This window comes from Equus caballus, chromosome 10 (genome assembly GCF_041296265.1).
Source record: "Equus caballus isolate H_3958 breed thoroughbred chromosome 10, TB-T2T, whole genome shotgun sequence".
NCBI lineage: Eukaryota > Metazoa > Chordata > Mammalia > Perissodactyla > Equidae > Equus > Equus caballus.
Window position 1 is genome coordinate 26335887 of NC_091693.1, and position 15427 is coordinate 26351313.

Sequence of the window (15427 nt, forward strand, 5' to 3'; positions counted from 1 at the left end):
TGGGTGGAGGAAGGAATTCTCCAAGAGTCTAAGTGCTGGTCAGGCAACACCAAATGACCCTCACTTCATTCCCTTCCTCTACTTCCTTTCATAATATACTCTTCAAGAAATCAACCTTAAAGAACTGACTCTCTTACTCTGACCTACCTGATGCCCCTTGATCACAGAAAAACCATCAAAGCTGTGCAAAGAGATGCCACAAGAGAGAACTGTAATTCAATGGGCTTTCGTTTTAATTTAAAGTTCTAAGAATTTGAAAGAATGCAGGACTCTGCCACTCTGTCAAGTTCCAGAGTAGTAAGAATCAAAATGATGAGGACATTTTTTATCATAAGAGTAGAATCCAATCACTTCAGTGACGTGCAGAGGATTAGAAGGGTGTCAAGTATGTGATCATCTCCTTTGTGCCATGGAGTCAGGGACACAGCAATCCCAAACTGGGTACCTGCAACCTTCAACGGTAGCCAACTGAGATCCAGTCAGCAACCTGGCCGAAATCTATGGACATGACGGAATTACAAGCATGTTTAAAAATTATCTCCCAATTGATCTAGAATGACAATCTGCCAAACTGCCTGAGATGTTCCTGGGGGTGAAGTTAGATTAAAACAAGGGAAATTACTCTCATGAGAAGCACCTTTGAACCTTGAGGGAGAGTTAAGAGTTAAGAGACTCTAAACCATAGTATTAACATTATGTTAAGGGATCATCCTTGTTTGTGCTTTTTTGTTTGAGAGAATCTCATATTTAAAGATTTAATTTTTCCTTTTTCTCCCCAAAGCCCCCCAGTACACAGTTGTATATTTTTAGTTGTGGGTCCTTCTAGTTGTGGCATATGGGACGCTGCCTCAGCATGGCTTGACAAGTGGTGCCATGTCCATGCCCAGGATCCGAACTGGTAAAACCCTGGGCTGTGGAAGTGGAGCGCGTGAACTTAACCACTCGGCCACAGGGCCGGCCCCAGAATCTCATATTTAAATGAGATTAAAATTAAAAATGCCGACTCAAGTAACTGAAATATACATGTGGCTATTATCAAGTTTAAAAACACTATTGGAATATATTTTAATTTCATAAGTACAGCTAAAAATGTGGAATCATGTAGTATTAAAAGACCTCTTAAAAGTAATTGTTAAAATATGCAATACATAAAAATGGAATAAGATTTCTAAGGCAAACTTAAAGGCTTTGTTTGGATTTATAATTTTAACAAAAAACTGTATTTAACAACCCCACACACTTAAAATGGACAAAAGAAGAGAAATATCTTATTTTTAACTTTATTTTTATTGTTGACACTATTACAGATAGATAGAACGACCACAACCATATTAACAAACCAAAAACCTGTGCACAGAAACAAGATGATGAAAACATATCAAGATGTTAACCACAGTCTCTGGATGATGAAAATATGGGCGAGTTTCTCTTCTATGCTTCTGCAACTTCAAAGTTTCTATAATGAACACGTACTGTGTTTATAATGGAAATATATGTAATAAAGGTGGATTACCAAAACACTATGATGAAGACCATTCAAGGAAACCGAGACAAAATATTTAACCATAATCCCACAACAACCACACAACTATTTCTTAATTGTTTTCCACATTCCTTCCCATCTTTGACTCTATGCATACTTATCATTAACGCCCTCATAACACAGACTGGTGCACAGATCGAGATGTTAACAGCAGTTGTTGTTGGGTGTTGGGAATATGGGTGAATTTCTTTTCTTCTACCTTACTGAATTTCCAAAGTTTGCTATGAGTATGTATTATATTTGTAATGGAAAAATACATACATAAGATTTAATACCAAAACACCAAAGATCATTCAGGGAATTTGAGACAAAATATTTAACCATAATCCCACAATGACAACACTATTTTAATTATTTTCCATTTTTTTTTCATTTTAGACTTTATGCATACATATTTAACACTGTTATAATCACAAGCTTGTGCACTAAAACAAGACGGAGGAAATCGATCAAGATGTTAATAGTAGTTGTTGGGTGTTGGGAATATGGGTAACTTTTTTTTCTTTTTTAATTTACTGTATTTTCCAATTTTTCTTCTGGGTACATATTATGCTTGTAATAGAAACAAACATAATAAACTTTGTTACCAGAACACTATCATAAGGAGCATCTGAAAACATTAAGATGAAAGTGTTTAATCATAATTTCACAAAGGTAACATAACAGCTATTCTGAATACACATTTTGACAGTTATAATCATAAACCTGTGCACAGAAACAAGAATAAACAACATATTGAACAGTATATCTGTCTTTGGATGGTGGGAACATGGATTTTTTTCCTCCACTTTTCTGTATTTTCCACATGTCTGCTAATGAGTTTGAATTATGTTCACAATGGAAACGTGATTATAAACTTTTTAGTAACACTACCATAAAGAACATCCAAGGAATTTAAGAAAATAACGCTCAACTATAAGCCTACAACAACAACACAACAGCTTTTGACTATAAGCATACATTTTTAAACAGTTATAATTGTAGTATAAATATAATTCTGTGTCCTGCTTTTTCCACTTAATATTCTGTAAATATATTTCCACGTTGCTACATAACTCTTCATGATTATCATTTTTAAACAGCTGCATGAGTCCACAATATGTTGACTTATCTTTCTCCTATTGTTTGGGATTTAAGTTGTTCCTGATTTTTCACTAACCTAAGGTTGGAACAGACACCCTGGCATTTGGCAAGCTACTTTCTGAAAAGGTTCCACCAACTAATACCACCAACAGTGATGAACCCAAGTTCACCCCAACGACGTCAACACGGGCTCCCATCTCAAGAGCCCTGGTCTGATGTGGGGCCCCACTGCTCCTGTTTCCCAGATGTCTGTCCCAACCTCAGGTCTTTCTATGCAGCTGGCCCTCATCTACACCATGCCATCAAAAAGGCCCCTTCTAAACTGCCCAGAACATGCTGCTCAATTGATTCCTTCTCACCAGCCTGGCCTTCCAATCCCTGCTTCCGATGTCGCCTTCTGTCTGCTTCCTCACCCTCCTTGGGCTGGTGACGGATTAGGACTCCCTTCTTTGGCTTACTCATTTCTGCCTCACTCTCAGCCATACAGCCTCGCTCGACTTTGGCATTCCCTGCAGTCTGACACACGCTCCCCGAGCCCTAACTGTGCGGATCCAGGAGAGTGAGATTTAGACACATTCCAGGGATTTTAATTTTGCTTGCTCAAATTAACTGCTCTTATCTCTGCTCACTTAATCTACAGATTTGTTTTTAAAATTTTTTTTATTTTTATATATTTTTTTCCAGCCAACTCAAAGCCAAAAAATTTGGGAGGGGAAGCAAAAGGAACACAGGTAGTGCACAGAACAGGACACAGGAAACCTCAAGCTATGAGGCCACTTTGTGAGTAAGTAGAAACCCGAGGAAATCAGACAGACACAGCACTCTAATGGATAGCTCAGAAGTACTTAGGAGGGCTCAGAGGGGAAGGAACGGACAGTAACAAAACAAATTAAGGCTGCTGGGGAACCTGAGTCCATGTTAAGCTTGGGTTGACTGTAAAGAAAGCTTTTTTTAAAAAAAACTTTTTAAATGCAAGTTAGATATGGGGTTGAGGGTCAGAGAGGTAAAGACGAGAATTCAGCTGAGCGACAGAAAGCTCTAGGGAAACTAGCTCCTGGGCACCCAGGACGCAAACTGACTTGTGGCAGTACATACTATCAAAGCCACGTTCTACTTGTCACTTAAGGCAGGAAGCGCATAAAGCAAGTGATGAAAGTCGTCAGCCTGCAGCCATATTTACAACCCGAGAGCCTCTCCCCGGGGTTCTCAACCTTTATGAGGCACTACTGTGATCTAGTGATGGTTGCAGCCCACTCTTTAAAGGCAAAGACGTAAGATTTACAGGGAAAAGCTTCGGCTTTTGTGAATTCACTGTTGAACACATCAAGTTGGTTAAAAACAAAAAAGCAAAACTTGTTAATATTTTTGCATGAGAATCACCGCAAGGTACAATGTGGCAAAACGATCAATTTGGGTCACAAAAGGCCAATCCACATGTAAAGGCTTACACAGCATTAGGTTTCAAAGTGTTGGTGTAGACAAAAGGGCTGAAAAGGAAGCTCAAAGTACTTCTCTTTTCAAACAGCAAAGAGTAATCAACATTTTATCTTTCATGCCTACACCTGGACAGGAATATTTAAGAGTAAGGAACAACACACAGTCAATTACTTAAAAGATACTGATGGGGTTCAAATAACGCACAATAAATCTTTCTCAGGATCTAAGATAGTTACAAATATATTCTAATTTGTTGCTCTCTTCCTCCTCCTCCAAAAAAAAAAATCAAAGAGTACCAGGTAAGGTACTTCTGCACAGTAAACTGTAACTATGTATCATATTAAATCAAAATATACGTGATTACTGTACTGCTAAGATTTGCTATTTTATATACGTCTCAGGAAACATTATATATAGGCTACAGGAGTTGATTGGGGCAATTTCTGTAGTGTTGAAAACCACGAAGGTTTTCCCTCAGTGTGATTACTCAAAGGGAAGGTAAGACGTGCTATGGCTTTCCCACATGCACACTAGATGTTTGATGGGGGAGAGCTAAGACAGAAGGAATCTCCACCTTCGGTTTCTTTTCAGTTTGAGTTGTCTGATGTTAAAAGTCAGGTGTAGACACGCCAAGGTATGTTTCCTTTTGACATTATTATGAGGTGGTTCGAATTCTCTGTGGTTTAGTAAGGGTCAAGTTCTAAGTGAAGGTTTTCTAAACTTGACACTTGTGTTCTCAGCCGGTATGGGTATTCTGGTGCCTAGCAAGGGACAGGCGATCATTGAAGAGTTGCCCGCAGACATCACATTTGAAGTACTTGTCATCAGCCCTGTCGTTGTCACTAGTGCTGGTGCTGGCATGTTCAGTGTAGTGTGAGCTTTCCCCATAGACATTTCCAGGCTCAAATATTATCACTCTGGCATGGGTTTTCAGGTGCTCGCCGTAGGCTGAAGTGGAAGCGAAGGTTTCTCCACATTCCCCACAGTCATAGTATGGTTCTTCAACCTGAATCTCTTGATCTTCACCTTCTTCTTCTGGGTCTTCGATCCCTGCCCCATCTGGCTCATCGGCGTCTCCCTCTGGCTCTTCAGCTCTTTCTTCTGGGTCTTCTATCCCTGCACCATCCGGTTCATCAGCATCCACGTTGGGCTGTTCGGCCTCTCCATTGGGCTGTTCGGCCTCCCCATTCGGCTCTGCAGCCTCCCCGTCTGGCCCTTCAGCTTCTCCATTGGGCTCAGCAGCCTCCACATTGGGCTCGGCGGCCTCTACCTCAGGCTCAGCAGCCTCCACCTCTGGCTCAGCTGCTTCTACATTTGACCCCTGGATCCTCAGAACTTCTCTTGGAACCAGGACATTGGCTTCAACTTCCTGGGCTGCTGCTGCTGCTTCTTCTTCTTCAAGATGAAGCTTCTGATGTTTAGTGAGAACTGTGCTATGAATAAAGGACTTCCCACAATCCTTGCACTCATAGAATGGTGAATCTCTTTTGGGGGGCTCAGCAATAAATGACGTGTGAAGAAAGGTGACCCCATAATCATAGGGCTCATCTTTCTCATGAATTCTCATGTGATCCCTAAGGTCTGACTGATTGAGGAAGGATTCTCCACATGTTTTACATTCATAGTGTTTCTCTTCGGTTTGACTTCTCTGAAACTCAGTGAGGGCTAAGCCTGGACTGACAGCCTCTTCACTTCTCTGGCCCTGCTCTGGTAAATCCTCTCCAGTATGAATTCTCATATGTTCGTTAAGGACAGAGCCATGAATGAAGTCTCGTCCACACACACAGCATTGAAGGGATGTCCCTGTAGGAGGATTCTTCTGTGAGGCGCGAGGCCTGTGTGGGTTAATGATCAAGGGTTGCATAAAAGGCTCATCATACCTCCTATGTCCAAAAAATTGATCTTGCTCATGGATTTTCTGATGCTCAAAAAGGAATGAGCTATGAACAAAAGATTCCCCACATGCCGGGCATTCAAAGAGCTGGTCTCCAATGGAATCTTTCTGATATTCGCTGACAGAATGGGTGTGAATTACAGAATGCGTGTACTCACAACTGTCGATGAGGTACTCTCTGCCATGAACTTTCTGATGGTCCTTAAGGTCTGCGCGATCTGCGAAGCCCAGCCCACAGTCCTTACAGCCATAGATTGTGTCTTCAGACTCATCTTGCTCATCCAGCTCATCCTGCTCATCTGGTTTGTCCTGCTGAGGCTCTCCCTGCTGAGGCCCATCAAGGCCTACACCCTGAATGACAGATCCTCCAAACAGGTTACCACCATGGAACTCCTCTCGGGCATAGATTTTCTGATGTGCACGGAGTTCTTCAGTGGTAGCAAAGGATTGCCCACACTCCTTACATTTCTTGCGCACTTGCTGTTCAGCATAACTTGTCTCTGATGGCTGTTCAGCAGGATTCATCTGTGCTGGCTGTTCAGCATAACTTGTCTGCGCTGGCTGTTCAGCATAACTCGTCTGAGGGTCAGTAGAGGCTAAGCTACGAATAACAGATCGTTCATAGTTTTTACTTCCAGATGGCTTCTTTCTATCATGAATCTTCTGATGCTCAGTGAGGTCAGAGTTACGAACAAAGGACTCTCCACACACTGGACACTCATAGAATTTCTCTCTAGGGCGAAATGTTTGATTTTCACCAAAACTTAGGGAGTGAATTACAGAGGTCTCATAGTTCCTACGCTCAATGTTTTTCTTCTTAGCACGAGCCTTCTGATGTTCGCGGACATTTGAGTTGACAACAGATGATTCGCCATCCTTCTTAAATTCACTGGATTCCTCTCCAGTAAGACTCTTCTGAGGTTTGGTATGGGACATACTGTGTATGACAGAGTCCTTGTAGCTGTTATTCTTATCCCCTTCATAAGGGTTCTGTCTGGCAGGAGTTTTTTGTTGCTTATCATGAAGGTCTGAGACATAAATGGAGGATTCTGCCTTCTCATTACATTCAATGAGTTCATTTCCGTCGCAACTTTTGGGAGGTCTGAAAGTGGCTAAGCTATGGATAACAGATCTCTCATATTTCTTTCTGTCAGAGGTATTCTCTCCAGCATAGACTTTCTGATGTTCGGTAACATTTGAGCTCTGAATGACAGACTCTGCAATCACTTTCAATTTATTGGGCCCTGCAGCACTGTGACTTTTCTGAGCTTCAGCAGAGGCTAAGCTATGGATAACAGATCTCTCATATGGTTTCCCCTCAGAGACGTTGTCTTTAATGGGAAATGTCTGGTTGTCATCAGGGTTAGAGCTAATGGTGAACGCCTTCTCGTCTTCCTCATTTTCAGGTGGTCTTGTTATAGTATGACTCTTCTGAGATTCAGTGAAGGACAGACCATGAAAGACAGACTTCTCATACCCCCTGCCTTCATAGAGGTGCTTTCGAGAATGAATTTTCTGATGCACATTGAGGTCTGAGCTTTTCCTAAAGGCATCTCCACCATCTTTAAAGTCATAGAACTTCTCTTTTGAGTAAGTTTTCTGACGCCTTTTAAGGGACTGACCAGGAATAAAGGTTTCCTCACACACTTTACCCTTCTTTTCAAATAGGTTCCCTCTAGTATGGATCTTCTGATGTTCTTTCAGGGATGAGCTGTGGCGGAAGGTCTCCCCACACACCTTACATTCGTACATTTTCTCTTTACCATACATTTTCTGAAGCTCACTAAGGGTTGGGCTGAGTTTAAAGGCCTCCCCACGATCATTATCTTTGTCGTTTCTACCATGGATTTTCTGGTGGTCAATCAGGGCAGAACTATGAAGGAAGGTTTCCTTACACACCTTACATTCATAGAATTTATCTTTTCCATATATTTTCTGAAGCTCACTAAAGGTCGGGCTAGGCATGAAGGGCTCCTCATACTCCTCATCCTTACATTCTGAGAAATACTCTCTAGCATGAATTTTCCGATGTTCAGCAAGAGCGGCACTCTTATTGAAGGTTTCCCCACACTCCTTACATTCAAAGCGTTTCCCTCCAGCCTGACTTTTCTGAACCTCACTGACAGCCACGCTATGAATAAAGGATTCACCATACTCATAGAGATTCTCTCTAGTGTGCATGATCTGATGTTCGACAAATTCAGAAATCACACTGAAAGGCCTCCCACACTCATCACACACATAGGGCATTGCCCCAAAATCAAGCGGCTGCGATTCAGTGAAAGAGGGGGAGCTAAGACTGCTCATGCTCATGGCTTTTCTCATATCATTACATTCAAAGGGTCTCTTCCTTGGATAGCCCTTCTGATCATGAATTGAGCCCTGCCCATCTGTGTCAAAATGATAGCGCCTTTTTCTTTCAAGAACTCTCTTTCTGGAAACAAGGTGTGAGTTAAAATTAAAGCCTCCCCCAAAAGCATTCCCTTCATAGCCCCTCTCCTGAATCACTGATTCCCTCTTGTTGAATGAAACTTCTTTCCAACCATTGTCTGGCCTTCTGGGGAATCTCTGTGACCGATCATTAGATTCCCTCGCCCTTCCTGATTTGGAGTTGCGCGAAACATCCTTGATGAACTTTTCCATTATCACCCCATGGGAAGATTCATCTTCACAAATTCCGCGACGATGAGTTGACTTTTTGGTTTCAGGCATAGTTTTCAGACCTGAAAAGAAACCCCAAATATAAATACTCCCTGGTCCCCATACCTGTGCAAAATAACAGTGGGACTTCTGTGATGGTGGTGTGAATGTAAAATATAAAAGGTTTGTCAATATGTATACCTAGCTCCCAATGCATTTATTAAAGTGGCCACTACACATGATTTGCCTAGTGCCTACCTCGACTGGTGCTTGGGTAGGCATTTCTCTTTGACCTCGACGAATGCCCTTGTGTCATGTGGGAGTGGCCATCGTCTTCGGCAAGCTGAACCCCTGTTCACAAGAATAGTACAACAGCTCAGCTCATACTCCAGTTGGGGACCAGGAATTATCACCATAAATTGATGTCCTTCTCTCAGCCACTAAATATGAAGAAGCCCACATCTAACTCTTTGGATGTCTTCTATTTACAATCTTATTTCCTTAGTATTCATTCCTTAGTCCATTCTAGTCTGAATTTTAATTAATTCTCCTGACGGTACTTGGAAATTTGTATGACAACCTCCACATGTCCCTAAATTCAGGGCATCCTATTGGGTCTTCACCTTCTCATAACCACCTGTTAAATCTTGACATCCTCTTTTTTACTGGCTTCCATGGTTTTCCTCCTATCTATTGACTGCTTTCTCCACCTGTTCTCCAAACACCAAAGCTCCTCAAGGCTCCACCGCCTTACACAATACTCTCGTACAGCTCTCTCCCCCCAGTGCCAAACCTGCATAGCCAACTGCCTACTATGACTTGAGTTAGACATCTTCTAGGAGTCCCAACTGGAACTCAGTATCCCATCCTAAATGTGTATTTAAAAATCTCCCCTGTCACCACTCTTGAAAAAGTACCAACTCTGTGGCAAGCGCCATCTCCCTGTTCTCCCCAACTCCATACAGTATATTCTTCATCTAATGACAGAGTGATTTCTTAAAAACACAGATCTCATCATTTACTACTCTGCTTAAATCTTTCAAAGGCTTTTCGTTACCCTTAAGCACAAACATATTAACACGGACTCTAATATCCTGAAAAGAATAAGGTGACAAAATGCTCTAATGAGTGGATTTGGAGTGACTGAGAAGCAGCTGCTTACCCAGTGAGAGCAGCTTCCTGTAGTTCTCCATGTTATCTTGAATTGGGTTCTGAGGCTTCCTGTCCTCAGTAAGGTCCACAACGTCCTGGTAGGACACTGCATCCTAAAAGAGCAAACACAGATCTCTCAATGGAGTTTGTTCCCACCAGCATCCAAAGAGAGAAGAACGCTGGCGAAAAGGGAGCTACACATACAAAGCTGTGTAGAAAGTGCTCACAGCGTTTGGGGCTCGGAGTGATCCAAGTCAAGTTTTACTAGGGACCTACTTTGTACCTACCTTGGCGCTATACTCTGAGGAAGATCCAAAAGACGTATGACACATATTCCTTGCCCTCATGCAGCTTATAATTTGGTTGGAGAGAAAAGACTCATGAAACAATTAGAGAACAATAAACAATAAAGTGGGGTACAGATAATTAGTGCTAGGTGGGTTTAGCAGAAGGACAGTTCAGGGTGAGCTGGACTAGTGAGCAGAGGTTTTGTAGAGGGCCTAGCGGGGGGCCTGAAGTGCTGGGTAAGCCTTAACAGGGAGGGGGGTGGGGTGGTGGGGAAACTTCAATAGGCCAAATATCAACCACACATGGCAGAGCCGGGAACAAAAAGGAAATGCGTTTCACAGACCTCTGGTCAGGAAGTGGGACTGAAGCCTCTCTCCCTGGTCCGTGTCCTACGCACACCTCCACTGCACAAAATGGCTACACTGTGGGCTCTTTTAGGTGTGTGGAAGTTCCAAATAACCCAGGAGTAACTTTAAGCACTCAGTATCTTCATTTTTATAGCTGCCTGTTCTGCTTTACTGGATACTTCCCTAAAAAGAATTTAAAACTCCCTGCATTTTGCAGGAGTCTTCTACGCAGGATCTTACAGGACCTCTTCTTGTTGCTGCACTGTAACATCCCTGGCTTCAGGGACTTGTGGTCTGAGGTACTATGGGCCTGGAGACAGACTTGAGGAGGGAGATGGCACTGTGGGAAGCCCACAGGCTTTGGAGCCAGAGAAAACTCTAGGATCAAAGGAGGACTGCACCATTTGTAAGCTGTGCAACCTCAGAACAGAAATCTTTCTGAGCCTCACATTCTTCATCTGTAAAATGGAGAGAAGGGCATCAACCTGCCTTGCAAAATTGTGGGTGAGGGTTTTCTGCAATGTGATGTGTTGTGTAAATATTAACAAAAGCTATGTAAAAAAAATGTAAATTATTATTACGACACTATCAAGTAAAGATATTTTAGTATTAAATTTACTAAAGTTCCATTGCTGGAAAATGGCATGGACATTATAGCCATGTGGAAATGTAGCAGAAAAAGACAGTGCTTGCACAATTAAGTGCATCTCCTAATGAGCGAGATAAATAGGCACAGGAATTGGGATTTAAGAGGAAAGCCTCATTTAGGCAACTGCCAACGTCCAGTGATTAAAAAGCAAAACCAGTAACTAAAACTAAACAGAGTTTCAAAAACGAAACTCTTTCTAAATTAGGGCTGAGAAAATCTAGGACAACAAACAAGATACAAAAGCTCAGGAAGCATTGCAAAATCGGTACAACTACCGCACCATAAAGCTAAACCACATCCTTTCTCTTGCTCTCCTCCTGGAGAGCCAGAGCTCCAATGAGTTCAGGGGCGCACCAGTGCTTCCTGAGGCTGTGGCTCTGGCGGATTAGAATGAAGCAAAGACGGCGGGAAGCACAGCTGCTGTGTGAGCTCAGGGGGGAGCAGACCAGAGCTCCTATCTTCAGGGCTGGCAGAACTCAAATGAGGTCAAGAACTTGCGGGGCTGAGAGAGTCAGAGGGGTCACCATCCCTAGCGTTGACCCCAAGGACAATGGCAAAAGGGGAGGAGTGTTTTTCATATCTTTCTCTCTATTTGCCTAATCTGAGTAAAATAAATGTACATTAAATTTTGAACTATGTTGTTCCTATGGGAAAAAGAATGATGCTTTGATTTACAATTCACTTAATCAATGCAAATTGGTAGCTCTAAAGCAGTTGTTCACTTTGTACTTGTAATCAACAATGATATCTAAATTTGCACCAGCTGCAACCAAGTTCCACTTGAATGAATGGGAGTCTGGAGAACAGAGCTAGCACAGTTTCATTTCTACAACATGACCTATACATGCGAACAATTACGCAAAAAGATGATGAGAATTTTCTGTTTTGCACACCCCCAAAATGTAATTTATACCTTCTGCTGCTGCTATTTCTACCATACTGAGTCAGTAGGAATCAGTGACTTCCAGGCTTACGGACACAGGGCCAACTCTTTACAGTGCCAAGGAAGGGCATTTAAAGGGCTAAACAAAGAAGAAATCTGACTACCAATGTCCTATCATCTTCATTTCATAAAACAGTATTTTGACACCTCAAAAATAAGGACACTCGCATTTCTCATTTCTCCACAGGTCAATAAAAATTCAGTCACCAGCTCAGAGGGCAGTGTTCAGAAAGCACTAATATCATGGCTGACCGCCTTCGCGGGCAGCAAATGCAGACCAAAGAGGCTCCTTGTTCAAAATCAAGTTTAAGAAAGTTTCTACGATTTATATTTTTATCTGGATTCCTAAAATTTTGGCCAATTTGGTTTCACCAAATAAGAAACCAAAATTAGTGACAAACTAAGTGTGTCACAAACTTAGGGTATTTCCCTGTGACAACAAAGACATAACCCCCATTCAGGCTAGAGGACCTGGGTCACCTTTGGCCCTGCCCAATTTATTCCACATGCTCTCCCCAGTCAGTTACTGCTGCTGCAGAATCTCTGCTTTCAACATCTGGACACCACCCAACCCTCCTTCTCATACACAACTGCAGTCCTTGCTTGCCTCCTGGACAGAGGACAAATGACAGTTTTCAGGGCAGAATTCAACGCCCTCCATCATCTGACCCTACCTTATAAATCCCAATGCAGGAACGATTATTAACACATCCTGGTGTATGGGGAACAGACTCAAGCTCTCTGTTCAGCTACAGGACACTGCGCCCAAGCCCAGCTATGCTTCCAGGCAGCCTTACACCTCCTGCCCTTTTTGTTGTAGCCAGTCTGGCCTGGCTTCAGCTCCTTCTCCAGGGCCTTTTCCTGGGCTCTCTCAAATGCCTAGGATCCCCTCATCCCAACCTTTGCCTGGCCAATGCTCCTGCCTTTCAGGCATCAGGTGTTAAGTGTCTTAAAGACATTTCCTTTCAAATCCCAACAAGACCTCTCTGACAATTTCTTGTTAACCCTCTATCTTTCCTTAAGAGCACTTTGAACAGTCAGCAGTCACATACAATACCTGTATACAGACAGATTTGTGTGACTGTTGGATGCCCTTCGCTGTTATAAGGCTGAAAGCTTCCAGGGCAGGGACTCTAACTGTCCTGGTCACCACTGTCCTCCCCAGGGCCTGACCTCGTGCACATACTTAATTGTAAAGGGAGATGCAGGCTCGGTGCACTGGGCTCCTCCTTCCTTCCAAAGCCCTGTGCATGCTGTGGCACTCCTCTACACTGTCATGTCACAAGTGACCCTCCTCCTTAAGGGTCAGCTCAAATCCCACATCCTTTCTCCCTTCACCAATTTCCCTAGCACATACTGCCTCTTAAAATGATGGCCATAACTGTTGGCATTTAGGGTGTGCCTACCATGTACCAGGCATCATGTTAAGCACTTCATATATACATTCAAATCTCACTCACTCGGCACAGTAGCCCTGGTGAGGCAACCACCACACCCATTTTACAGATGAGGAAACTGAGGTTCAGCTTAGTTAAGTAAATGGTCCGAGGCCACACAGCCAGCAGGTGCAGAGCTGGGCTTCAGACCCAGCTCCTGTCAGCTCCGGAGCCTTTGCTCTCTCTTGCCAGTCTGCTCCGGGGATTTGTAACTTTCCTGGCTCTCTACTGAGGGCCAGAAAGAGCTCCAGAATCGTTCTGCTTCCCTGGCCCAGTAGGAACAGCCAATGTGACCAACCTACCAAATGACACAAATGCTGAGTGGGAAAGAGTTCCCCTGACTGTGTGGATGAATCAGAAAATAGGCAGCAGTCTCCCCGGCCACTTGTCACCTCTGGGGACAGGCCCGGGCTCCTTGCAGGAAGTATCTGGGGCTCTCCCCACAACCCAGTTGGGATTCTAGGGGACAGATGAACACAGCCTCTTGGGAAAGAAAGGCATCTCTGCCCTGAAAGGAAGATAGCCTTTCCAGAAAGAGAGGAAACCAAAGCATACCTGGGATCTGGACTCATACTCCATCACAGAGTCCCTGCGTTTGTGCTCTCTCTCGGTAATGAAAGTTGTTTTCTCCATCAAAGGAAGGGAAAGATCCCGTTGAGGAAGTCCTGGGAGGAGAAAAAGCATCATGAAGGAAGAAGGCCCAGTGCAAAGTTGACACGCAGCACAGAGCAGGTTAGAGCAGATGACTTACTGCCTCTGGGATTCCTGGTGTACGGCCAGCGGTCTCGAGGCTCGAGGTCTCTTCTTCTGGCCCTCAGCCCCCGCCCCCGCTCCCGGGTGTCCCGCTCCCAGACTCGGTCTCGGTCTCGGTCCCAGTCCCGGTCCCGGTCCCAGTCCCAGTCCCGATCTCGGCCACGGTTCCAGTCCTGGTCCCAGTCCCGGTCCCGGTCACCTGAGAAAGGCAGACATCCGAGGGATTAACAAAGGGCTCTAACCCACACGTTCCCCCTTCACGTGCACAAACACCCCTTTGGAAAGGAGCACTATCCTTGCTCCTCCTTTAGGGAAATGAATGGATCCCAAAATGAGGTCTGCAGATTCCCAAGTGTGATCAGGACTCTTCCGGTCACCCTAGACCTGGAAAATTGTTTCTGGAGGGTTGCTACAAACCAAGCTCCAAAGCTTTAGTTGAGAAGCCAGCTACCCTTCAGACACTTCTGCTGGTTTCCCAGTTTCTACATGGTCACGTCCACATTCACAATGGACTTCAAAGCATCCACTGTCTGGCCTGCCCTGGCCAATCTTCGTGAGCACATTACCTGACTCCAAAGAAACATAACACACGCCCTCTCCAAAGCCAATGCTGTTTTTGAAAAAGTTCACTGATGAACCTTTAACAAATAAAATAGCTTTAGAGGCAAAGGGGTGATGAACTGTGCCTCTCCTTGGGGGCTGTGGGCATAGCTTGAAACAGCTTGCAGCAAATTTCAAATAACTTTAAATATCTTCTCTCATCGTTTAAAAAAATTGCATTCCACTCCAACTCACTGGTCTACTTTGATATAAAGACATCTTATTACGTCACCAATTAATTTACGTCCCCCCTAGACCTCTGACCAGCAGCAGCCACCCTGGAGAAGTGGCGCTGTCTCCAGGGAGGTCTCCATGACCACCTGCCTCTATGCATGCGGCACACTGAGGGGAAACGCGCCCCAAGGGTGGCACAAGTGCCAGTTACTCACTGCCGTAGGAGTAGACGGAGCGTGGGGGTGGGGACTCTGCCACCTTTCGGGTCATGCTGTCTTCACTGTGGACGTCACTGTTGTCGTCGTCTGAGAGGACACCAGACACCGACTTAACACTTTATCATCTCTTGCCTGTGTTCTCGTGACAGTCCCCCAGTGATGTCTATCCCTGCCCCCTACCCACAATCTCTCCTCTGAGAGAAGTTGGAGTGATCTGATCCTCTCCCTCCTCAGCTTCCCCTCACTCCTGGGCGAGGACCATGGCTGCGA

The 15427-nt window shown here is 44.0% G+C and overlaps 1 protein-coding gene across 31 annotated transcripts in view; it reads right to left on the reverse strand.

The window, feature by feature from the left end:
• Positions 1 to 1268: 1268 nt before the first annotated feature.
• PEG3 (paternally expressed 3) overlaps positions 1269 to 15427 on the reverse strand; it is a 32207-nt gene continuing 18048 nt past the window's right edge. For 19 of the 31 annotated variants that reach the window (XM_023650578.2, XM_023650580.2, XM_023650574.2 and 16 more), the window contains 6 exons: positions 15155 to 15244; positions 14164 to 14364; positions 13968 to 14077; positions 9760 to 9862; positions 8856 to 8948; positions 1269 to 8680 (listed from right to left, as the gene is read on the reverse strand). In XM_023650578.2, the coding sequence (XP_023506346.1) occupies positions 4800 to 8680; positions 8856 to 8948; positions 9760 to 9862; positions 13968 to 14077; positions 14164 to 14364; positions 15155 to 15244 (4478 nt within the window). In that variant the 3' untranslated portion in view covers positions 1269 to 4799. The remainder of the gene's footprint in view (positions 8681 to 8855; positions 8949 to 9759; positions 9863 to 13967; positions 14078 to 14163; positions 14365 to 15154; positions 15245 to 15427) is intronic. The other 12 variants (XM_005596577.4, XM_005596576.4, XM_014730904.3 and 9 more) reach the window with 1 other exon arrangement.